The sequence below is a fragment of the Salmo trutta genome, chromosome 12, assembly GCF_901001165.1.
Source record: "Salmo trutta chromosome 12, fSalTru1.1, whole genome shotgun sequence".
In the NCBI taxonomy this organism is placed as follows: domain Eukaryota; kingdom Metazoa; phylum Chordata; class Actinopteri; order Salmoniformes; family Salmonidae; genus Salmo; species Salmo trutta.
The window spans coordinates 51162536-51188183 of record NC_042968.1 but is presented as its reverse complement, the minus strand read 5'-3'; the positions used below and the strand labels follow the sequence as shown (position 1 = coordinate 51188183).

The window sequence follows — 25648 nt, the reverse complement described above, 5'->3', positions numbered from 1 at the left end:
GCCAATTGCACGCTCCCCCAAAACTGGAGACGTGTTGCTTTTTGAGCCTATGTAACATTTCTGAGATCTTTTATTTCATCTCATGAAACATGGGACCAACACTTTACATGTTGTGCTTATATTTTTGTTCAGCATACATCACACCTGCCCAGACCCACATGCTCATACCCCCATCTCCAGCGCCCGCATCACTCTCCACCACATGGCCTCAAACTGCAACATTTTGTTTCTTTCCATCGCACACGCACTTTCAACATTTTGATAATAAAGCATTTGACTTTTCTATTGTGATAACGACAGACAATTGCTTGATTTCCCCTCTTTGGGCTAGGGGGCAGTATTTTGACATCCGGATGAAAAGTATGCCCAGAGTAAACTGCCTGCTACTCAGGCCCAGAAGCTAGGATATGCATATTATTAGTAGATTTGGATAGAAAACACTCTGAAGTTTCTAAAACTGTTTGAATGATGTCTGTGAGTATAACAGAACTCATATGGCAGGCAAAAACCTGAGAAAAATCCAACCAGGGAATCTGAGGTTTGTAGTTTTTCAAGTGATTGCCTATCCAATATACAGTGTAAATGGGATCATATTGCACTTCCTAAGGCTTCCACTAGATGTCAACAGTCTTTAGAACATTGTTCATGCTTCTACTGTGAATGGGGAGAGAATATGAGCTATTGGAATCAGGTGTCTGGAAAATTGCCATGAGCTCAGTCATGCATGCGGCCGTGAGAACGAGCTGAGTTCCTTTTCATTTCATAAGACATAGGAATTGTCCGGTTGGAATATTATTGAAGATTTATGATAAAAACATCCTAAAGATTGATTCTATACATCGTTTGACATGTTTCTACGAACTGTAATTGAACTTTTTTGACTTTTCGTCTCAACTTAGTGCTCACGCATTTTTTGCATTTGGACTGAACGCGTGAACAAAAGGGAGGTATTTGGACATAAATATGGACATTATCGAACAAAACAAAAATTTATTGTGGAACTGGGATTCCTGGGAGTGCATTCCGATGAAGATCATCAAAGGTAAGTGAATATTTATAATGCTATTTCTGACTTCTGTTGACTCCACAACATGGCAGGTATCTGTATGGCTTGTTTTGGTGCCTGAGCACTGTACTCAGATTATCTCATGGTGTGCTTTTGCCGTAAAGCTTTTTTTGAAATCTGACACAGCGGTTGCATTAAGGAGAAGTGTATCTTTAATTCTATGTAAAACACTTGTATCTTATATCAATATTATATCGTTTATGATGAGTATTTCTGTAAATTGATGTGGCTCTCTGCAAAATCACCGGATTTTGGAGGCAAAACATTACTGAACATAACGCGCCAATGTAAACTGAGATTTTTGGATATAAATATGAACTTTATCGAACAAAACATACATGTATTGTGTAACATGAACTCCTATGACTGCCATCTGATGAAGATCATCAAAGGTTAGTGATTAATTTTATCTCTATTTCTGCTTTTTGTGACTCCTCTCTTTGGCTGGAAAATGGCTATGTTTTTTTGTGACTAGGTCGCTGACCTAACATAATCACAAGGTATGCTTTCGCCATAAAGCCTTTTTGAAATCGGACAGTGTGGTTGGATTAACAAGAAATGTATCTTTAAAATGGTGTATAATACTTGTATGTTTGAGGAATTTTAATTATGAGATTTCTGTTGTTTGAATTTGGCGCCCTGCACTTTCACTGGCTGTTGTCAAATCGATCCCGCTAAAGGGATTTGATCTCTAAGAAGTTTTAATTAAGTAAACATGAAATGATTCTGGGCTTGAGCATGCGCATCTTTAATATGCACGCATTGTTCCTCTTTAGTGCATTTAACTATATGTCGCAAGTAAAAGCGTTGGGTGGCGAGTTGATACAAATCCAAGTATGGAAGATGTAAACCACCCTCAGACTTAGGAAGATGTAAAACTTTCATTTTTATTATATGAGTTTTATCTGCCCATATAAAGTCTTATGACTTACCCCACTGAAGAATGTCTTTGGTGGGGTAATTGGTATTACCGAGAATAAGTAGAAAAACTTCGGAAGCCATGTCATTCAGAAGAGGTTTATTCTACCTGTTAGATTCATGGGAATATTTGTCCATTTACAGTGCCTTTAGAAAGTATTCAGACCCATTAACTTTTTCCAAATTTTGTTACATTACAGCCTTATTATAAAATGGATTAAACTAAACGTTTTCCTCAGCAATCTACACACAATACCCCATAATGACAAAGCAAAAACAGGTTTTTAGAATTTTGGCAAATGTATTCAAAATAAAAAACAGAAATACCTTATTTACATAAGTATTCAGACCCTTTGATATGAGACTCAAAATTGAGCTCAGGTGCATCCTGTTTCCATTGATCATCCTTGAGATGTTTCTAAAACTTGATTGGTTCCACCTGTGGTAAATTCAATTGATTAGACATGATTTGGAAAGGCACACACCTGTCTATATAAGTTCCCACAGTTGACAGTGCATGTCAGAGCAAAATCTAAGCCATGAGGTCGAAGGAATTGTCTGTAGACCTCCGAGACAGGATTGTGTCGAGGCATAGATCTGGGGAAGGGTACCAAAAAATGTCTGCAGCATTGAAGGTCCCCAAAAATACAGTGGCCTCCATCATTCTTAAATGGAAGAAGTTTGGAACCACCAAGACTCTTCCCAAAGCTGGCCACCAGGCCAAACTGAGCAATTGGGGGAGAAGGGCCTTGGTCAGGGAGGTGACCAGCAACCTGATGGACGGAGCTCCAGAGTTCCTCTGTGGAGATGGGAGAACCTTCCAGAAGTACAACCATTTCTGCAGCACTCCACCAATCAGGCCTTTATGGTAGAGTTGCCAGACGGAAGCCACTCCTCAGTAAAAAGGCACATGATAGCCTGCTTGGAGTTTGCCAAAAGGCACCTAAAGGACTCTCAGACCATGAGAAACAAGATTATTTGGTCTGATGAAAACAAGATTGAACTCTTTGGCCTGAATGCCAAGCGTTACTGGAGGAAACCTGGCACTATCCCTACGGTGAAGCATGGTGGTGGCTGCATCAGGCTGTGGGGATGTTTTTCAGCGGCAGGGACTGGGAGACAGAATCGAGGGAGTGTTATAGTGTTGTGTTATAGTGTTATACCCAAGAAGACTTGAGGCTGTAATAGCTGCCAAAGGTGCTTCAACAAAGTACTGAGTAAAGGGTCTAAATAGTTATGTAAATGTGATATTAGCATTTTTTATTTTAGTACATTTGCAAAAAAATTATAAAAACCTGTTTTTGCTTCGTCATTATGCGTATTGTGTGTAGATTGGTGAGGTGGAAAAAACAATTCAATGCACTTTAGAATAAGGCTGTAACGTAACAAAATGTGGAAAACCTGAAGGGGTCTGAATACTTTCCGAATGCACTGTATCTCAACATGTCAGATTTTTTTTTTTTTCCCCCTTTATTTAACCAGGTAGGCAAGTTGAGAACAAGTTCTCATTTACAATTGCGACCTGGCCAAGATAAAGCAAAGCAGTTCGACACATACAACAATACAGAGTTACACATGGAGTAAAACAAACATACAGTCAATAATACAGTAGAAAAATAAGTCTATACAATGTGAGCAAATGAGGTGAAATAAGGGAGGTAAAGGCAAAAAAAGGCCATGGTGGCAAAGTAAATACAATATAGCAAGTAAAACACTGGAATGGTAGATATGTAGTGGAAGAAAGTGCAAAGTAGAAATAGAAATAATGGGGTGCAAAGGAGCTAAATAAATAAATACAGTAGGAGAAGAGGTAGTTGTTTAGGCTAAATTATAGATGGGCTATGTACAGGTGCAGTGATCTGTGAGCTGCTCTGACAGCTGGTGCTTAAAGCTAGTGAGGGAGATAAGTGTTTCCAGTTTCAGAGATTTTTGTAGTTCGTTCCAGTCATTGGCAGCAGAGACCTGAAAGGAGAGACGGCCAAAGGAGGAATTGGCTTTGGGGGTGACCAGAGAGATATACCTGCTGGAGCGCGTGCTACAGGTGGGTGCTGCTATGGTGACCAGTGAGCTGAGATAAGGGGGGACTTTACCTAGCAGGGTGTTGTAGATGACCTGGAGCCAGTGGGTTTGGCGACAAGTATGAAGCGAGGGCTAGCCAACGAGAGCGTACAGGTCGCAGTGGTGGGAAGTATATGGAGCTTTGGTGACAAAACGGATGGCACTGTGATAGACTGCATCCAGTTCATTGAATAGGGTATTGGAGGCTATTTTGTAAATGACTTCGCCGAAGTCGAGGATCGGTAGGATGGTCAGTTTTACGATGGTATGTTTGGCAACATGAGTGAAGGATGCTTTGTTGCGAAATAGGAAGCCAATTCTAGATGTATCTTTGGATTGGAGCTGTTTGATGTGAGTCTGGAAGGAGAGTTTACAGTCTAACCAGACACCTAGGTATTTGTAGTTGTCCACATATTCTAAGTCAGAACCATTCAGAGTAGTGATGCTGGAGGGGCGGGCAGGTGCGGGCAGCGATCGGTTGAAGAGCATGCATTTAGTTTTACTTGTATTTAAGAGCAGTTGGAGGCCACGGAAGGAGAGTTGTATGGCATTGAAGCTCGTCTGGAGGTTTGTTAACACAGTGTCCAAAAAAGGGCCAGGAGAATACAGAATGGTATCGTCTGCGTAGAGGTGTATCAGAGACTCACCAGCAGCAAGAGCGACATCATTGATGTATACAGAGAAAAGAGTTGGCCCAAGAATTGAACCCTGTGGCACCCCCATAGAGACTGCCAGAGGCCCGGACAACAGGCCATCCGATTTGACACATTGAACTCTATTAGAGAAGTAGTTGATGAACCGGGCGAGGAAATCATTTAAGAAACCAAGGCTGTTGAGTCTGCCGATGAGGATGTGGTGATTGACATAGTCGAAAGTCTTGGCCAGGTCAATGAATACGGCAGCACAGTATTGTTTCTTATCGATGGCGGTTACGATATCGTTTAGGACCTTGAGCGTGGCTGAGGTGCACCCATGACCAGCTCTGAAACCAGATTGCATAGCGGAGAAGGTGCGGTGGGATTCGAAATGGTCGATAATCTGTTTGTTGACTTGGCTTTCGAGGACCTTAGAAAGGCAGGGTAGGATAGATATAGGTCTGTAGCAGTTTGGGTCAAGAGTGTCCCCCCCTTAGAAGAGGGGGATGACCGCAGCTGCTTTCCAATCTTTGGGAATCTCAGACGACACAAAAGAGAGTTTGAACAGGCTAGTAATAGGGGTTGCAACAATTTCGGCAGATAATTTTAGAAAGAAAGGGTCCAGATTGTCTAGCCCGGCTGATTTGTAGGGGTCCAGATTTTGCAGTTCTTTCAGAACATCAGCTGACTGGATTTGGGAGAAGGAGAAATGGGGAAGGCTTTGGCGAATAGCTGTGGGGGGTGCAGTGCTGTTGACCGCGGTAGGGGTAGCCAGGTGGAAAGCATGGCCAGCCGTAGAAAAATGCTTATTGAAATTCTCAATTATAGTGGATTTATCAGTGGGTGGGCAGCTGGGAACAGGTGTTCTTATTCTCCATGGACTTTACAGTGTCCCAGAACTTTTTTGAGTTTGTGTTTCAGGAAGCAAATTTCTCCTTGAAAAAGCTAGCCTTAGCTTTTCTAACTGCCTGTGTGTATTGGTTTCTAACTTCCCTGAAAAGTTGCATATCACGGGGGCTGTTCGATGCTAATGCAGAACGCCACAGGATGTTTTTGTGTTGGTTAAGGGCAGTCAGGTCTGGAGAGAACCAAGGGCTTTATCTGTTCCTGGTTCTAAATTTCTTGAATGGGGCATGCTTATTTAAGATGGTGAGGAAGGCATTTAAAAAAAATAACCAGGCATCCTCTACTGACGGGATGAGGTCAATATCCTTCCAGGATACCCGGGCCAGGTCGATTAGAAAGGCTTGCTCGCTGAAGTGTTTCAGGGAGCGTTTGACAGTGATGAGTGGGGGTCGTTTGACCGCTGACCCATTACGGATGCAGGCAATCAGGCAGTGATCGCTGGGATCTTGGTTGAAGACAGCAGAGGTGTATTTAGAGGGCAAGTTGGTTAAGATGATATCTATGAGGGTGCCCGTGTTTACGGCTTTGTGGTGGTACCTGGTAGGTTCATTGATAATTTGTGTGAGATTGAGGGCATCAAGCTTTGAATGTAGGATGGCTGGGACATGCTTAACAGCATGTCCCAGTTTAGGTCACCTAGCAGCACGAGCTCTGAAGATAAATGGGGGCAATCAGTTCACATATGGTGTCCAGCTGGGGGCAGAGGGTGGTCTATAGCAGGCGGCAACGGTGAGAGACTTGTTTTTAGAGAGGTGGATTTTTAAAAGTAGTAAGTTCAAATTGTTTGGGTACAGATCTGGATAGTAGGACAGAACTCTGCAGGCTATCTCTGCAGTAGATTGCAACACCGCCCCCTTTGGCCGTTCTATCTTGTCTGAAAATGTTGTAGTTAGGGATAAAGATAAAGACCCTGCTTGAAAACTCAAAAGTACAGACAGTGTCTGCTCAGTTTTACCACGCTCGCCACCGGGTCTGTGTATCACCAAACAGTGGGAGTCTTAGGGAAACTTCAATTTCATTTTACATCACCTCAACGCCACCCCATTAATCACTCCTTTCGAAGGCTCCCTGCTCCGTAGAGCAAAGCATGTCACAGGACTTGTCGTGACGAGCAACCCCCTCCCTCTAGGCAGAAGTAATACAGAAAATCCTCACAAGTCCACTTCAAGCTACCTTCACCTATTTAACAGTACCCGCATTTTTTATTTATTTTTACCATTATTTAACTAGGCAAGTCAGTTAAGAATTCTTATTTACAATGACGGCCTAGGAACAGTGGGTTAACTGCCTTGTTCAGGGGCAGAACAACAGATTTTTACCTTGTCAGCTCAGGGATTCAATCTAGCAACCTTTCGGTTACTGGCCCAACGCTCTAACCACTAGGCTACCTGCCGCCCCAGCCAGAGACTACATGTGGGTCAGCCAAAAGGCAGGGATCCACTTTGTCCAAAAATGTCACTCACACTGGTCCAGAATCATCCTTTGCATGACCATCGGGGTGAGGCTCGGACTCTTCACCGCCACCTCTGGTAATTCATCATCACTCTCGTCGGGTTCAATTTCTTAGCCATCAGAGACAGCAGAGTACAGTTCATTCTTGGCGCCATTTTTCCTCAGCACACATATTTCCTCTGCACTCTGCTCTTCTTCTTCCACACTGTCCATAACCACATCTATCCGTTCACCACGCTCTTGTCACGCATTCTTCCGCTATATTGGTTGCAGAACACGCACTGATGGCCTTTCTCCAATACCCAACTTCTGTTCCTTAGCCCAATTTACTAGTCTGGCTATCTCTGGCCTCCACATGCTTGTAAAAAGTGGGATACTCTTTATCTGAGACCAATGTCCTCATCTTGATATATCAAAGTTTGTTGACGTTTTTTGAAGAAACCCGCCATCTGAGATTTCTAAACAACACTTCCACTCTGGTCAGGTCCACAAGTTGAATTACAGCAGTGCAGACACCATGTTGGACACCCAACAACAAAGTAATGTAGCGACCCGCACAGACAGCTGTGTGTTATGTGTTATGCTATTAGTTGGTTGTGTTGTACTTACCAGTCCGACATGCCAATCAACCTGCTATCTGCCAATCACGGGAATGCCTGGAATGTTCTGATGCCGGGCATCCTGGTGGTTGGCGGAGTGGCGTGGAGGGGGGTTGGGCAGGGGATGGAGTGTTGGAAGTTAAAACCAGATTTAGTCATTGTTCTTCCTCTTACGTCTGGGTTTCACAAAAGAAGGTCACGGTTGGTTTGTGGGGTATCTTTCATTTATTTGGCGTGGGCTACGGCCAAACAGTAGCCTGTGTGAAGTTGGGTTAATAAACCGTCAATTCGTAAACTGAACCTTCTGTCTGGACAATTGTTCCTTTATGATCTAGTCCGGTCATTACAGTAATAAACCCAGCTTATTAGTAGTCTAACCTTATCCACACTTCTAACCCTACATTTTTGTTTTCATACATTTTTATGATCTAGACAATTTTGGCTGTTGTAACTAGTGGGAACCGGTAAACACTTCCTCGAGTGGAAATGATGCGATTACTCGTTCTGTCTGGGGCGGAGTTTTTTTCCCCCTACTTTCGGAAGGCGCGTTCTGGCGAGCGCGAGAAGGCAAGGGTGTGTGTGCATGAGCAAAGCCTCTCTTGTTCACGACACGCGCGTTATTCGCACTCTCCACCATTGAAGGTGGAACGTAACTTTTCTCTTCCCCGAGGAGACATCTGAACAACTGGGAATATATATTCTGTCTCAAACATCTAAGGTGTTCGAAAATCATGTCAGCCTCGGCGGCGAAAGTCGGTAGAAAGGAAAACTCGAATCATGATGGAGCGGACGAGACCTCCGGTAAGAAATGGCGGCCTCCTGTAATGTTACGCCATTTTCAGTTGTTTTTATCTGGCAATAGCCATGGCGTATTCATTTGTTTTAGTTATCACTCGTTTAGTTAGCCTGAAACGAAATGCTTCTTGATGAAGGTTTTAGCCAAATAATGTTGATTGCTCGCACAGGACTAGTGAGAATGGATCTGCGACCTAACGTTAGCTTACTGACTAGCCCGCTATGCTAACGTTACAACGTTGGAGGCCATGTTGTGCCTTGTACAAGCTCATTGTGCCACGCATGTTTGGGAGGGATTCGCGTTTACTTACAAATTAAAGTAACTACATTGTTAAGGTTAACTACATTGCACATGTTACATTGTTGTACACGTTTTTTGTTATCTAACGTTAATTGTTTACGAACTAGCCAGTAAACTAACAAATGCGCTAACTAGATAACATTTGTTTTCGTGAGGCCCAACATTCATTGTTGCTCCGCCATTGCGGTTTGCACACACGAATGGAAATAAATCAAGAAATTGCAGTATTAGGACTGGCGCGGAATTAAAGATAACAGCTAAATATTGCGTTAGTAAGATACTAGTATCATCCGCCAGAATGTAACAGGCTGTCGGTGAGGGGCGAAAACAGTCCCAAGCGTGCTGCCCCCCCTTCATTCAAACCACGCGGCCTTGAGAAACTGCAGGAAGCTGCATCAGTGCTTTGGCTACCTTAGCTAGCGAGCTAACTTCATGATAGCTCAAGATACTACGAGATATGTTGGAATGCTTAGCTACTTATCCCATGGGTACCTCATGCGGAAGTTTTTATGTACCAGACAGATTGCGTGTTTACACTGTTTATTTACATTCAGCAATATTTTTTGCATAGAAATGCACATCCAATTTCGTCATTGTCTTTTAACAAAATTAAGACGGAATTTCATCTCTCTTCAGAAAAAGAGCAACAGGAAGCTATTGAACACATTGACGAAGTACAGAATGAAATTGACAGGTGAGTTAATTATCCTCACACATTTTCAAGTCTGCCCTTGTGCCTTATGACTATAATCTAAGTGTATTTTTTGCATGATTTTCTCCCCCTTAGATTGAACGAACAGGCCAGTGAGGAGATTTTAAAAGTAGAGCAGAAGTACAATAAATTACGCCAGCCATTCTTCCAGAAGCGGTCAGAACTCATAGCAAAAATCCCCAACTTCTGGGTCACAACATTTGTTAACCATCCACAAGGTAAATGCAGATATTATGCTCGTTTACTACTTCATGTTCTTGATGAATGAAGACTTATTGTACATGGTGGGATTCTGCACATATTTTTGTTGCCCACCAACCATCATTATCACAGTCTGATGGTTAAGCTGTTGGTATACAAACTGCTGCTGTCCATTGACAAACTTTCTATGGTTGTATTCGTGTTGTCAGTTTCAGCCCTTCTTGGTGAGGAGGATGAGGAGGCACTTCATTACCTTACCAGGGTGGAGGTGACTGAGTTTGAGGACATCAAGTCGGGTTACAGAATAGATTTTGTGAGTATTTTAATCTTTGTAGGAATTGTGCATGTTATATAAACAGAACAGTGCATTAATTAACCAGATTCTTGGTTTATTTCTCAGTACTTCGATGAGAACCCGTACTTTGAGAACAAAATTCTCTCCAAAGAGTTTCACTTGAATGAAAGTGGGGACCCATCTTCAAAGTCAACTGAAATCAAATGGAAGGCTGGAAAGGTATGTTTACACATCTGCAACTTAAAAAGTAAATGGTCTATAAAAAAATGTAAATTTCAATTGCTGTCTGCCATGCTGCAGGAAATCAAAGCAAAATGTATGGTGTTGCTGCTTGTGATTATTTTGTATTTCCCTTTGATCTCAGGACTTGACAAAGCGTGCCAGCCAAACGCCAAACAAAGCGGGTAAGAAGAGGCAACACGAAGAACCAGAGAGCTTCTTTACCTGGTTCACAGATCACTCCGACGCAGGGGCAGACGAACTAGGAGAGGTCGTCAAGGATGACATCTGGCCCAACCCGTTACAGTATTACCTGGTATGATTCCATGCTATTGTCTATAGTTCTTTGTTGACTCCCATGGTGTCAACCTAGTCTTGCTCTGGTAGGCCAGGTAAAGTATTCACTGTGTTTGTTAGTTATCCAAAATATATTTGCATTAGGGCTATGGAATTAGACCAACGGGTGATCTGTAATGGGTGAAATCTGCAAAAATGTTCTAAATGGTGTTGAGTCATTTCAGAAATGTAGTGTATAGAATGACCATAGATAATACAATAGCGTTCTAATGAACATGACTGACAACCATATCCAGCCACCTAGACATCTCAACTGGATGCCTCAATTCCAAACTGAAGATCAGCTCATGCCTACATCGTTGTTAGTTTGTGCTGTGTTTGGGACTCATTAATATAATATATCATCTCTCAACTCTACCAGGTCCCTGACATGGATGATGAGGAAGGGGAAGGTGATGACGATGATGACGACGAAGAGGGCTTGGAAGACATCGATGAGGAAGGAGATGAGGATGAAGGCGAAGAAGATGACGAAGAGGATGGAGAGGTATGGTAGATTTCATTCACTCCCGTGAAACATTTTTTTCACTATTGTAAAACTGTCCCTGCCTTTTTATAAATGTTTATGTAGTGGAAGACTGCCACTTGTAATGTAAAGTGTCTGCCACGTTAGTCTTTATAGGCATGCGGGTAAATGTGTATCTCTTCTACAGGATGACGGCGAGGATGATTAAGGTTGAAAGGAACATTCCAACCTACACCTTTCCCTGTTCTTTCCTTTCAATCATCCTTCAACCCTTGGGAGCAAGAATATTTGTTTTCATTTTATTTTTGTATTTTGTGCTCTCTCCTGTTCTACAAGTGTCCGCCTGTCCATACCATGTCTATAGATGCGTTAATTTCCAGGCCATGCCCACATCAGTGGCAATCTCTGTCATAAAACTACTACACGTGTCTCCGAAGACCAATAAAATAAAAGTACTGGCATTCTGCACGTCGTCATATAGACAAATAATTTCGAATAGCAATTTATATATATGTATGATATATATAACAAGGTTTCTGTTAAAGTTGTGAGTTGAGTAAAGAGGAGTCATGGTGCAGTGATAATAGCATCTCTAGGCACTTTTTTAAAAATATATATATACATTTTCTTTAACGCAGCGTTTGGGGGGCCTCCTGGAGTTGACAGCTTTTTTTCTTCGTCATGTGTTGTACTAATGGAAAGCATCAGCTTCTTCCTGTCAACTGTTGTAAATGTTTTGGGGTCGATATCTTGGTATGACACAGTTATTGTAGACAGTTAAATGGGGTTTGGTGGGTCGAGTGGGCATTTGACACATTTGGGTTTGTTGATTGACTTTTCATTGTAATGTTTTACAGACACCCATGAGGTTTGAAAAATGAAATTTTTAATAAAAACAAAACAAAATTTCCTCTTGTAATTTTGAGCTTGGCTAATTAACAGGTTATTTATAGAGAAAATAAAGACCATGTATAATCTCATATGGAATCTACACTGGTGTTCTTCTCCACCTTTTCTACTGGAAAACTGTTCATGTTAACATTAAGTGTACCAGTTGCTTTGTAACGATAAATAAATAATACATTCATGTGTAGGGTAGTGTCTGAGCGTATCGACAATTTGTCTTGTGTATGAGTAAAATATCAACTTTATGCTGATCGGGAAAGAATTGGGCGGTAGGTAGCCTAACGGCTAAGAACGTTGGACCTGTGGCTTAAAGTTGACTGGTTTGAATCCCAGGCCAGGCGTAATTGATCTGGCAAATTAAGGGCTGCTAGGTTCACTTAGTCTTAGGACATTCGCCTACCGTTTGGGCCCTTGAGCCAGGTCCTTAAATGGGAAGTTCACTATTACAACTTGATGTTGGATGGTTCCTCACCCAGTTTTCTTTAAAACGCCATTATAAACTTCATCTAACATTAGCTACTACTAGCAAAAAAATGTATGGAGGTGATGTGGGGCATGTGAACATGTAAAAAATAAGTTTAAATCACCTTCATATTTGGTTTGTTAAAGGTCATCTGGCCATTTTAACCAAAAATTATAAACATGCTCACATGCCCCCATCACTTACACTGATTTTGTTTTTGCTAGCGGCTGCTGAAGTTAGCGAAGGTTTGTAATGGCTCTTTTAAAGAACTACTATGGATTACAGTTTTTCATGGCTCAGACTATTTTCAGGGTGAAGAACCATCTAACATTAAGTTGTAACATGGTGAACTTTAACCCCACAACATATTCTCCATACAGGGGCAGCTTGTCTCAACTAATGTGTTCTATAATATGTGACTGACTGTCCAGAACCTTCTACTGATAATCAGATATTTTCAAGATCTTTCTAACAATGAAGATGCAATTTCAAGCATTATTATATAGTTAAAAGACAGCCAGTTTGTCCACTTTAAAGGGTACCTTTAATGCTGGTTTTGAATGGGGGATCATTAATTTTCAATAGGATCTTTGTCTACTAAAAAATATTTACTGGGGGTGTCCAGAATAGAGGAGGGTTGTCAAACTTATTTATTTTTTAGCTTTGGGGGGGGACACGGGGGTATTGTTTTTTTCCCTGATTTACGTTTGCTCTTCTGCTCGTATTTTCCCTATAAACAATGGTTTGACTTTTTATATTACCCTAATAAAGTTTAGAAAAGTTTGTGAGGGTATGGTGTGGCTATTATTAAGGTTTAGGTAATGCAGCCTATGATATGAAGGCATTGTGCCCCGGTGCTCCAACTGTCTTGCAGGAAATTACGCACAGAACAAGCAGTATTGCCATGCTGGAGGTTCATGTCAGGATGAGCCTGCAGGAAGAGTACCACATGAGGGAGGAGGATGTCTTCCCTGTAACGCACAGTATTGAGATTGCCTGCAATGACAAGCTAAGTCCGATGATGCTGTGACACACCGCCACAGACCATGACGGGCCCTCCACCTCCAAATCGATCCCGTTTCAGAGTACAGGCCTCGGTGTAACGCTCTTTCCTTCGACGATAAATGTGATTCCGACCATCACCCCTGCCTGGTGAGACAAAACCATGACTCTTTTTGCCAGTCCTGTCTGGTCCAGCGACGGTGGGTTTGTCCCCGTAGGTGACTTTGTTACCGGTGATATCTGGTGAGGACCTGCCTTACAACAGGCCTACAAGCCATCAGTCCAGCCTCTCAGCCTATTGCGGACAGTCTGAGCACTGATGGAGGGATTGTGCATTCCTGGTGTAACTTGGGCAGTTGTTGCCATCCTGTACCTGTCCCGCAGGTGTGAAGTTCATTCATTGTTTATGGTTCATTGAACAAGCATGGGAAACAGTGTTTAAACCCTTTACATTGAAGATCTGTGAAGTTATTTGGATTTTTACGAATTGTCTTTGAAAGACAGGCTCCTGAAAAAGGGACGTTTTGCTGAGTTTATAAAGAAATCAGTCAATTGACATGAATTCATCAGGCCCTAATCTATGTATTTCACATGACTGGGCAGCGGCGCAGCCATGGGTGGGCCTGGGAGGGCATAGGCCCACCCACTTGGGAGTCAGGTCCAGCAAATCAGAATGAGTTTTTCCCCACAAAAGGGCTTTATTACAGAGAGAAATACTCCTCATTTTCATTAGCTGGTCTCAGACGATCCCGCAGATGAAGAAGCCGGATGTGGAGGTCCTGGGCTGGCGTGGTTACACGTGGTCTGCGGTTGTGAGGCCGGTTGGACGTACTGCCAAATTCTCTAAAACGACGTTGGAGGCAGCTTATGGTAGAGAAATTAACATTAAATTATCTAGCAACAGCTCTTGTGGACAGGAGAAATGCTCACTAATAGGGATGTAATCAAATTTGTGCACAAAATGGAACATTTCTGGTATCTTTTCTTTCAGCTCAAGAATCGTGGGACCATCACTTTACATGTTGTGTTTATATTTTTGTTCAGTGTATATATATATATATATATATAGTATATTTATTAAAATATGAATATCATACAGTGGACACCAACGCCTATTCATAGGTTGCACCTCTGTCACTCGGTCGCGTCATGCCATTGTTATGAACGTTCTCAAGCCGCCCTCTACTGGTGGCGCAATCGTCTAATAAGCTATAGAGGCTAACGACTGTTTAGTGTAAGTTACACTATAGTGCTTGGAAATACGATGACATTGCTAAAGAAGTCAAATGTTTAGTAGGAAACAACTTTGACAGTATTATCATGTCATCAAATTTACTTTAGACAGCTGGCAATGTCATTAGCTAGCAAAGTTTGTAAAAAATAGATATCAATGCTAACGTTAGCTAGTTAAAATCAGGTGACCTCCCCTCAATTTTAGCTAACTAGCTAACGTTATACTGTAAAGTCAATATGGTGATATCAAGATGATGAAAAAAGGTTTTCCTACAAATGATTTGCCTCCTTTTGAATGGCATTGTATCTCCAAGCCACTGTAATGCACTTTTGATGAAATCTTCCATCAGCGCTCATTGATGATGCATTTATTAAAATGCTCAGTTGGGCGTCAGTACAAACTAAAGTTCAAAACAATATTGTGACGAAACATGCAACCCATGAATAGGCCGTTGCATGCAATGCCCTGATACATTTAGTGCTTAAATGTCAGACAGCAGAACCGTGAGGTGGACAATTATTGTTTTAGGAAAGTAGCATAACCCCACCCAAAAATAGAAATTGTCTATAATGTTTTGCATATGCTACACATTGAAAGACAAGGAATAGTGTTTTTGTCATTTGTTAGAGGTTGTTTTTAAGGACACGTAAATGTGCCTCATTTGGCCAACATCCCTCATTTATTGATGGTGCTGGCTGCACCAGGTTGGATCTGAATGCATATGGATGTCCATAACATTTCTCAAATGTCCGGTAAATTAAAATCTTCCCTGTCATGTTGTCCGGTGCCAAATTTTCCTAAAGGAAATTTTGAAATGGCATATTGTTTTTATGAAGATTTTAGAATAATCACATGAAAATCTGTCGCCAATTGGATGGAAACCTAGCTATAGACACCCTAAAGACTCTGGCAAGTGCGCTAGTCCAGTGTCACTTTGATTATGCCTGCACATCATGGATCACCAGCAGCCACAAACATCTAAAGAATAAGCTACCAGCCAAACAAGCTTGTAAGACTTGTACTTAAACTCCCCCCTCATACTCATCTGGAGGTTGAGCCTTGTTTCATCTCTAGCTCTGTAATGTGTCTGTATCTATGTAATTGTATATGACTATACGTTAAAAAAAATAAAAATAAATAGGGAACACAATGGAAATAAGTCCCCAACTTTATTGTGCAATGCCGGTCACTTTAAAAAAAATATTTCTGTATATATATATTTTTTTTACTGACATGAAATCATTCAATCCAAACTGTGCAGTAGCTAATTGATGAATGGAAAGACACATCTGTTACAAAACACCAAAACGTTGGGGCCTTCCGAGTGGCCAACATCAGACCGGTTCGATCCCGGACTGTTTCACAACCGGCTGTGATCGGGAGTCCCATATGGGCAGAGCACAATTGGCCCAGCGTCGTCCGGGAAGCCAAGCCATCGATACTGGGTAAGCCTGCAAAGTAGGGAGGAATGTATTTTTTGTTTGTTTGAGATTTACATAGTCTATTCATTGCTGTGTTGAAAACGCAAACCATGATATTCAAGTTCCCGAAGTCGGTATGCTTTGTTTATGGTTGTGTGGTGCATTACCACAGAAACATGTTGGTGGAAAATGTGTTGCATATATTCTTAAGTGCATTACTGTTAAGTGCCAATTGTGTGCCGCCCTATGGGACTCCCAATCACGGCCGGTTGTGATACAGCATGGAATCAAACCAGCATGTCTGTAGAGACGCCTCTAGCACTGAGCTGCAGTGCCTTAGACCGCTGCACCACTCAGGAGCCCATCAAAATGTTGAAAATCTGACTTCCCCCTAGCTAATCATTGTCTGCAGCCGGCTCTGATCGTAGTGTAATGAAACATTCAGGGAGAGTGAGCTTGTCTGTGGGTGGTCGGTGAATCCTCAACCTTCTGGCCCGTAGCCCTGCGTGGCATCGACTGTGCCACAAAAGTATGCTGAAGTGGCAAAGTCGATATCCACGTTTAGAAACACAGTGTTACTACAGTCATTGTTATTTGTGGTCCTAAACATTATTTGAAGTTCATTCTGAGGGGGTAGGGTGTTCAATTTATTTTACAGTACAAGGGGACAGTCATGTGAAAATATTTGTAACTTTGGGGAGTGGATGGATTTTTTTTTTATGACACCTTGAGTTGGACCAGCCCCTCCCCCCAGTACATTTCGATCTGTCCCTAAGCAAGTTCTGTCACAGCTTTCAACATCCAGATCTGGCATTTCTTCAAAGTAGTCAAATCAAAGTTTATTTGACATATACACAGGATACAGTAACACAGGATACACACTGTACAATGAAATGCTTACTTGCAAGATCTCTCAAACAGTGCAGCAATGGCTGGCTCGTGGCAGTTGAGAATTCTACCACTGAATACATATGAGAAGGTAATAGTATTCGAACACGGCCCAGAGAATGTGACCCTCTTTAGGTCAGATCTAGCTTGCGTGCCAGTCTCCTTGTCACTCGTTTGTCATGACAAAAAATTGGCTTGACAATCATGTGAGTACATTTACATGCACACTAATAATTAAAGTGATTATGGCAGTAGGCCAAGTATGGCATTAGTCATGTAAACACCTTGCTCTGCTTATCTTAATCTGCGTACGGTCATAATCTAAGTAAGCATACGGCGATTAAAAAACCTGGTTTTCTGAGCAATCGTTAGAATTATTAGGATATGTAAACACCTTAAAGTGGCAATCCAGTCTCATTTTCACCCTGTTTAACACCTGATTTACTGATTTACTTAACAAAAGGCCCATCTCAATAGGCGGTCCAGGTAAGTCATGACATAGCACAAGGTGGGGGGGGGGTGGAGCGGAGCTTTCCTCTTTTGTTATCTATTATTCCTCAAGCAAGGGAGAATGACGACATACACTACCATTCTAAAGTTTGGGTTCACTTAGAAATGTACTTGTTTTTGAAAGAAAAGCAAATTTTTTGTCCATTGAACTAACATGAAATTGATCAGAAATACAGTGTAGACATTGTTAATGTTGTCAATGACTATTGTTGCTGGAAACGACACATTTCTTTATGGAATATCTACAAAGGCGTACAGAGCCCCATTATCAGGAACCATCACTCCTGTGTTCCAATGGCACGTTGTGTTAGCTAATGCAAGTTGATCATTTAAAAAGGCTAATTGATCATTAGAAAATCCTTTTGCAATTATGTTAGCACAGCTGAAAACTGCTGTCCTGATTAAAGAAACAATAAAATTGGCCATCTTTATACTACATTTACGTCATTTAGCAGATGCTCTTATCCAGAGCGACTTACAAATTGGTGCATTCACCTTATGATATCCAGTGGAACAACCACTTTACAATAGTACATCTATATCTTTTTTTTGGGGGGGGGGGGTTAGAAGGATTACTATATCCTATCCCAGGTATTCCTTAAAGAGGTGGGGTTTCAGGTGTCTACGGAAGGTGGTGATTGACTCCGCTGTCCTGGCGTCGTGAGGGAGCTTGTTCCACCATTGGGGTGCCAGAGCAGTGAACAGTTTTGACTGGGCTGAGCGGGAACTGTGCTTCCGCAGAGGTAGGGGGGCCAGCAGGCCAGAGGTGGATGAACGCAGTGCCCTTGTTTGGGTGTAGGGCCTGATCAGAGCCTGAAGGTACGGAGGTGCCGTTCCCCTCACAGCTCCGTAGGCAAGCACCATGGTCTTGTAGCAGATGCAAGCTTCAAGCCAGTGGAGTGTGCGGAGGAGCAGGGTGACGTGAGAGAACTTGGGAAGGTTGAACACCAGACGGGCTGCGGCGTTCTGGATGAGTTGTAGGGGTTTAATGGCACAGGCAGGGAGCCCCGCCAACAGGGAGTTGCAGTAATCCAGACGGGAGATGACAAGTGCCTGGATTAGGACCTGCGCCGCTTCCTGTGTAAGGCAGGGTCGTACTCTGCGAATGTTGTATAGCATGAACCTACAGGATCGGGTCACCGCCTTGATGTTAGCGGAGAATGACAGGGTGTTGTCCAGGGTCACGCCGAGGCTCTTAGCACTCTGGGAGGAGAACACAATGGAGTTGTCCACCGTGATGGCGAGATCATGGAAAGGGCAGTCCTTCCCCGGGAGGAAGAGCAGCTCCGTCTTGCCGAGGTTCAGCTTGAGGTGGTGATCCGTCATCCACACTGATATGTCTGCCAGACATGCAGAGATGCGATTCGCCACCTGGTTATCAGAAGGGGGAAAGGAGAAGATTAATTGTGTGTCGTCTGCGTAGCAATGATAGGAGAGACCATGTGAGGATATGATAGAGCCAAGTGACTTGGTGTATAGCGAGAATAGGAGAGGGCCTAGAACTGAGCCCTGGGGGACACCAGTGGTGAGAGCACGTGGTGCGGAGACGGATTCTCGCCACGCCACCTGGTAGGAGCGACCTGTCAGGTAGGACGCATTCCAAGAGTGAGCCGCACCAGAGATACCCAACTCGGAGAGGGTGGAGAGGAGGATCTGATGGTTCACAGTATCAAAGGCAGCAGATAGGTCTAGAAGGATGAGAGCAGAGGAGAGAGAGTTAGCTTTAACAGTGCGGAGAGCCTCCGTGACACAGAGAAGAGCAGTCTCAGTTGAATGCCCAGTCTTGAAACCTGACTGATTTGGATCGAGAAGGTCATTCTGAGAGAGATAGCAGGAGAGCTGGCCAAGGACGGCACGTTCAAGAGTTTGAGCGAAAAGAAATAAGGGATACTGGTCTGTAGTTGTTGACATTGGGGGGATCGAGTGTAGGTTTTTTGAGAAGGGGTGCAACTCTCGCTCTCTTGAAGACAGAAGGGACGTAGCCAGCGGTCAAGGATGAGTTGATGAGCAAGGTGAGGTAAGGGAGAAGGTCTCCGGAAATGGTCTGAAGAAGAGAGGAGGGGATAGGGTCAAGTGGGCAGGTTGTTGGGCGGCCGGCCGTCACAAGACGCAAGATTTCATCTGGAGAGAGAGAGGGGAGAAAGAGGTCAAAGCATAGGGTAGGGCAATGTGAGCAGGACCAGCGGTGTTGTTTGACTTAACAAACAAGGATTGGATGTCGTCGACCTTCTTTTCAAAATGGTTGACGAAGTCATCCGCAGAGAGGGAGGAGGGGGAGGGGGAGGAGGATTCAGGAGAGAGGAGAAGGTGGCAAAGAGCTTCCTAGGGTTAGAGGCAGATGCTTGGAAGTTAGAGTGGTAGAAAGTGGCTTTAGCAGCAGAAACAGAGGAGGAAAATGTAGAGAGGAGGGAGTGAAAATATGCCAGGTCCGCAGGGAGGCTAGTTTTCCTCCATTTCTGCTCGGCTGCCCGGAGCCCTGTTCTGTGAGCTCGCAATGAGTCGTCAAGCCACGGAGCAGGAGGGGATGACCGAGCCGGTCGGGAGGATAGGGGACATAGAGAGTCAAAGGATGCAGAAAGGGAGGAGACGAGGGTTGAGGAGGCAGAATCAGGAGATTGGTTGGAGAAGGATTGAGCAGAGGGAAGAGATGATAGGATGGAAGAGGAGAGAGTAGCAGGAGAGAGAGAGCGAAGGTTGCGACGGCGCAATACCATCTGAGTAGGGGCAGATTGAGTAGTGTTGGAGGAGAGCGAGAGGGAAAAGGATACAAGGTAGTGATCGGAGACTTGGAGGGGAGTTGCAGTGAGATTAGTAGAAGAACAGCATCTAGTAAAGATGAGGTCAAGCGTATTGCCTGCCTTGTGAGTAGGGGGGGACGGTGAGAGGGTGAGGTCAAAAGAGGAGAGGAGTGGAAAGAAGGAGGCAGAGAGAAATGAGTCAAAGGTAGACGTAGAGAGGTTAAAGTCACCCAGAATTGTGAGGGGTGAGCCATCCTCAGGAAAGGAACTTGTCAAGCTCATTAATGAACTCTCCAAGGGAACCTGGAGGGCGATAAATGGTAAGGATGTTAAGCTTGAATGGGCTAGTGATTGTGACAGCATGGAATTCAAAGGAGGAGATAGACAGATGGGTCAGGGGAGAAAGAGAGAATGTCCACTTAGGAGAGATGAGGATTCCAGTGCCACCACCCCGCTGACCAGATACTCTCGGGGTGTGCGAGAACACGTGGTCAGACGAGGAGAGAGCAGTAGGAGTAGCAGTGTTTTCTGTGGTAATCCATGTTTCCGTCAGCGCCAAGAAGTCGAGGGACTGGAGGGTAGCATAGGCTGAGATGAACTCTGCCTTGTTGGCCGCAGACCGGCAGTTCCAGAGGCTGCCGGAGACCTGGAACTTCACGTGGGTCGTGCGCGCTGGGACCACCATGTTAGAGTGACAGCAGCCACGCGATGTGAAGCGTTTGTATGGCCTGTGCAGAGAGGAGAGAACAGGGATAGACAGACACATAGTTGACAGGCTACAGGAGAGGCTACGCTAATGCAAAGGAGATTGGAAAGAAAATTAACTAAACAACTGGGGAAGCGAGAGAGCAGGGCCTCCCTCACTAACCATTCGCTGAAACGCTCAAATATAACTATTCCAACTTCCACTTAGAAATTATAATTGATGTAAACTACAGTGGTTCAATGTTTCCAGCAATAGGCTCAAACTTAGTTTATTCAGCTAGATAACTTCGTACAGTATTCTTCCGTGAAACCCACCCAGTGCACCGTGTCTTATGACACCGTAGCTAACTAGCATGCTAGCATCCAATAGCACACGGTTAGCACCAATACTTGGTTACAACAAACTACCAATGGATCATTCGTGTCCAGTTCCTTTCATAACACAGAAGTAATTAAACGTTGGCTAGCTAACACAAAGTCAGTCCTGCTAGCTACACAAGTGGACTACACAACTCGAAAGCTTACGTTGCAAAAATCTTATTGACTAAAAATGATACAGTACTGCTAGCTGGTAGCGTTGGCTAGCTAGCGGTGGCTGCGTTTACCTTTATCTTTGATACAAAGACAACTATGTAGCTAGCTAACATTACACTAATCAAATTGTTCTGTTGTAATGTATTTAGTTTCTACAGTACCGCTAGTTGGTAAAGTTGGCTAGCTAGCAGTGGCTGTGGTGTTATGGTGTTGACGCTGGCTAGCTAACCTTGTTAGTTCCTCAGAGCTACACCTTTATCCTTGATACAAAGACAGCAGATACAACTATGTAGCTAGCTAACAATACACTAATCAAATCGTTCCAATGTAATGTAATGTAATGAAATGTAATATTACCCGCGGAGCGAGGTGCAGCACGACCACTCACTCCAGCATCCGGAGACTTAGTGTACTAGTTGAGTATCTGGAGCATCAGCATTTGTGGGTTCGAGTACAGGCTCAAAATGGCCAGAAACTTGTCAGTCTATTCTTGTTCTGAGAAATGAAAGCTATTCCATGCGAGAAATTGCCAAGAAACTGAAGATTTCGTACAACCCTGTGTACTACTCCCTTCATAGAACAGCGCAAACTGGCTCTAACCAGAATAGAAAGAGGAGTGGGAGGCCCTGGTGCACAACTGAGCAAGAGGACAAGTACAGTCATGGCCAAAAGTTTTGAGAATGACACAAATATTACATTTTCACAAAGTCTGCTGCCTCAGTTTCTATGATGGCAATTTGCATATACTCCAGAATGTTATGAAGAGTGATCAGATGAATTGCAATTAATTGCAAAGTCCCTCTTGGCCATGCAAATGAACTGAATCCCCAAAAAACATTTCCACTGCATTTCAGCCCTGCCACAAAAGGACCAGCTGACATCATGTCAGTGATTCTCTCGTTAACACATGTGTGAGTGTTGATAAGGACAAGGCTGGAGATCACTCTGTCATGCTGATTGAGTTTGAATAACAGACTGGAAGCGTCAAAAGGAGGGTGGTGCTTGGAATCATTGTTCTTCCTCTGTCAACCATGGTTACCTGCAAGGAAACATGTGCCGTCATCATTGCTTTGCACAAAAAGGACTTCACAGGCAAGGATATTGCTGCCAGTAAGATTGCACCTAAATCAACTGTTTATCTGATCATCAAGAACTTCAAGGAGAGTGGTTCAATTGTTGTGAAGAAGGCTTCAGGGCACCTATTACGTTCTCCCCTCGGGTGTAGCTCGTCTGAGGAGGAGACGTAAATGCCTGGTAAACCAGATGAAAGGGGAAGAAATGTGGGGTGTAATGAGCTAAAATAATCAGACCACAACCAGAACTCAATTTTAGCCCTCAGGGGATGTTTAGTAAAGTAATTAAATAAATAATATGAATCAGTAAGAAAACAAAAACTAACAACCACAACCAGGGAAGGTAAGAGAAGGGAATGTTTGGGATCGGGGTCCAAGTAATGAAAATAAACAAAAGGTCCCTCCTCTTCTACACACCTAATCCTTCCTAACACACTCTAAGCCCTAACCCACTGTCCTACCTGGTTCCAAGAAAATACAAGGGTGACACCCGCCCGGCTAACCTAGTGTATAAAACAATGGGTTATCTATGTGGGAATGTACACCCATGGGCAGATCTACCTTTTCCCTTCTCCAGGACCTAGGTAGGGTGGAGTACATCAGGAGGACAGGCTGTAAAACAAACAAAGATAAATTAAAACAACAAATCATCAAATAGCCCAAAAAAACCAAGTGTCTCCTCTCTCTCCCCCTCTCTCCTCTCTTTTCACATGACAAACAGATATCCTCTCTTCAATCAGCTACAGCCACACCCACCATCGTCAGCCGCAACTAGGTACACTTGTAATGCCTAGGACACAAACACACTAACATGGGAAAAATGGGGAGCAAGAAAAACGTAACACGTAACAGCACCCAAGAAAGTCCCGCAAGCACCAGGACCGTCTTCTAAAGTTGATTCAGCTGCGGGATCAGGGCACCACCAGTACAGAGCTTGCTCAGGAATGGCAGCAGGCAGGTGTGAGTGAATCTGCACGCACAGTGAGGTGAAGACTTTTGGAGGATGGCCTGGTGTCAAGAAGGGCAGCAAAGAAGCTACTTCTCTCCAGGAAAAACATCAGGGACAGACTGATATTCTGCAAAAGGTACAGGAATTGGACTGCTGAGGACTGGGGTAAAGTCATTTTCTCTGATGAATCCCCTTCCCGATTGTTTGGGGCATCCGGAAAAAAGCTTGTCCGGAGAAGACAAGGTGAGCGCTACCATCAGTCCTGTGTCATGCCAACAGTAAAGCATCCTGAGACCATTCATGTGTGGGGTTGCTTCTCAGCCAAGGGAGTGGGCTCATTCACCATTTTGCCTAAGAACACAGCCATGAATAAAGAATGGTGCCAACACATCCTCCGAGAGCAACTTCTCCCAACCATCCAGGAACAGTTTGGTGACGAACAATGCCTTTTCCAGCATGATGGAGCACCTTGCCATAAGGCAAAAGTGAAAACTAAGTGGCTCGGGGAACAAAACATCAATATTTTGGGTCCATGGCCAGGAAACTCCCCAGACCTTAATCTCATTGAGAACTTGTGGTCAATCCTCAAGAGGCGGGTGGACAAACAAAAACCCACAAATTCTGACAAACTCCAAGCATTGATTATGCAAGAATGGGCTACCATCAGTCAGGATGTGGCCCAGAAGTTAATTGACAGCATGCCAGGGCGGATTGCAGAGGTCTTGAAAAAGAAGGGTCATCAACTTCATGTAATTGTCAATAAAACCTTTGACACTTGTAATTATACTTCAGTATTTCATCTGACAAAAATATCTAAAGACACTGAAGCAGCAAACTTTGTGGAAATTAATATTTGTGTCATTCTCAAAACTTTTGGCCACGACTGTACATTAGTGTCTAGTTTGAGAAACAGATGCCTCACAAGTCCTCAACTGGCAGCTTCATTAAATAGTATGCGCAAAACACCAGTCTCAACGTCAAGAGTGAAGAGGCGACTCCGGGATGCTGGCCTCCTAGGCTGGCCTTCAGCTGTTTCCAGCTACAATAGTCATTTACAACATTAACAATGTCTACACTGTATTTCTGATCAATTTGATGTTATTTTAATGGACAAAACATGTGCTTTTCTTTCAAAAACAAGGACATTTCTAAGTGACCCCAAACTTTTGAACGGTAGTGTACATCGGGATAGGGCTGGGTAGAGCCTGTTTTTCATCAATAACTAGTGTACGGTAGGGCTCGGGTATCACAAAATGTATCACTAACATTTTGAAGCTGAGCATTTGCTCATGCTCTGTTGCGTAGTACAGTCATATCTGACTAAGATCATAACTTTGTGTCAGAAGTGCTTCAACCTCGTCAAATATAAAACGGGAGCGATTATTTTCAGAAAATAATGTTCCTTGAGTTCTATCAGAGTTTAGAGTGACGAAAAGTAGTTAACAGCTCACTACTCTCTCATGTCTTGTCATTGAGCAGAGCAGCCCAAGCGGAGCTGTTGCTATGGATGGATACTCACCAACTCAGAGCCGCCATAGAGTACCACAGCATGAGTCATAATACCCATAAAACATAATGGTCGAACAAGGAAGTGGTTCCAATCGTTTCTCCACAATTCTCAAAATGTTTCCCCTTAGGGGATTTTAGAAACACAATAAGGGCTGTGTTTTGTGTAGGCTTACCCTGGCGTGACATTTTGATAATTGTGTAAATCTCTCTAGAAAAAGTAGACTTTTATCAATATATTCACCTGTATTTACCCCCCAAAATGAAATGCTAATTAGCTGCTAATGTGACTATCATAAAAAAACTACAAATGCCATGATGATCTGGACGAGACTGCCGAATCGAGGCAAAGGTAAGAATTTCTGTATTATCTAAAGTTAGCTAAATTTAGTAATTCATAAATTGGCTACATTTCTTTAAATTGACAATTTTGTGAACTGTCTTGTGCATGTTTTAAATTGACACAATACCTGTTAGCAAAGGTGTCAGCTAGAGATGATGTGCAGGAGCTTGCAGGGATTTGTAGTCTTGCATGATGTCTACTTTGATGCTAATTAGCGTTTACGAATCTGAGGGTAAATAGAGACGAATATATTGATAAAAGTCACCTTTTCCGAGAGAGATTTACATGGTTATCAAAATGTCACACCAGGGTAAGCCTACACAAAACACACTCCTTAATTTAATTAAGTGTTTCTAAAATTCCCTATGGGAAAAATGAATGGTGGAAAAACAATTG

At 43.2% G+C, this 25648-nt stretch overlaps 1 protein-coding gene across 1 annotated transcript; it reads left to right on the top strand.

Annotated features, from left to right (window-relative positions):
• Positions 1–8106: 8106 nt before the first annotated feature.
• On the top strand, positions 8107–11890 carry LOC115203756 (protein SET-like). Its single transcript, XM_029768718.1, has 8 exons — positions 8107–8435; positions 9367–9424; positions 9518–9660; positions 9853–9956; positions 10044–10157; positions 10303–10473; positions 10876–11001; positions 11168–11890. The coding sequence occupies exons 1-8, from the start codon at positions 8366–8368 to the stop codon at positions 11186–11188; spliced, it is 807 nt and encodes a 268-aa protein (XP_029624578.1). The 5' UTR covers positions 8107–8365; the 3' UTR covers positions 11189–11890.
• Positions 11891–25648: the final 13758 nt, after the last annotated feature.

Excerpts from the sequence above, each read along its gene's own strand:
- LOC115203756 (XM_029768718.1), top strand. The coding sequence starts at position 8,366 with ATGTCAGCCTCGGCGGCGAAAGTCGGTAGAAAGGAAAACTCGAATCAT. Across the intron at positions 9,425-9,517 it reads GTACAGAATGAAATTGACAG|ATTGAACGAACAGGCCAGTG; the intron begins GTGAGTTAATTA and ends TCTCCCCCTTAG. Across the intron at positions 11,002-11,167 it reads ATGACGAAGAGGATGGAGAG|GATGACGGCGAGGATGATTA; the intron begins GTATGGTAGATT and ends TCTCTTCTACAG.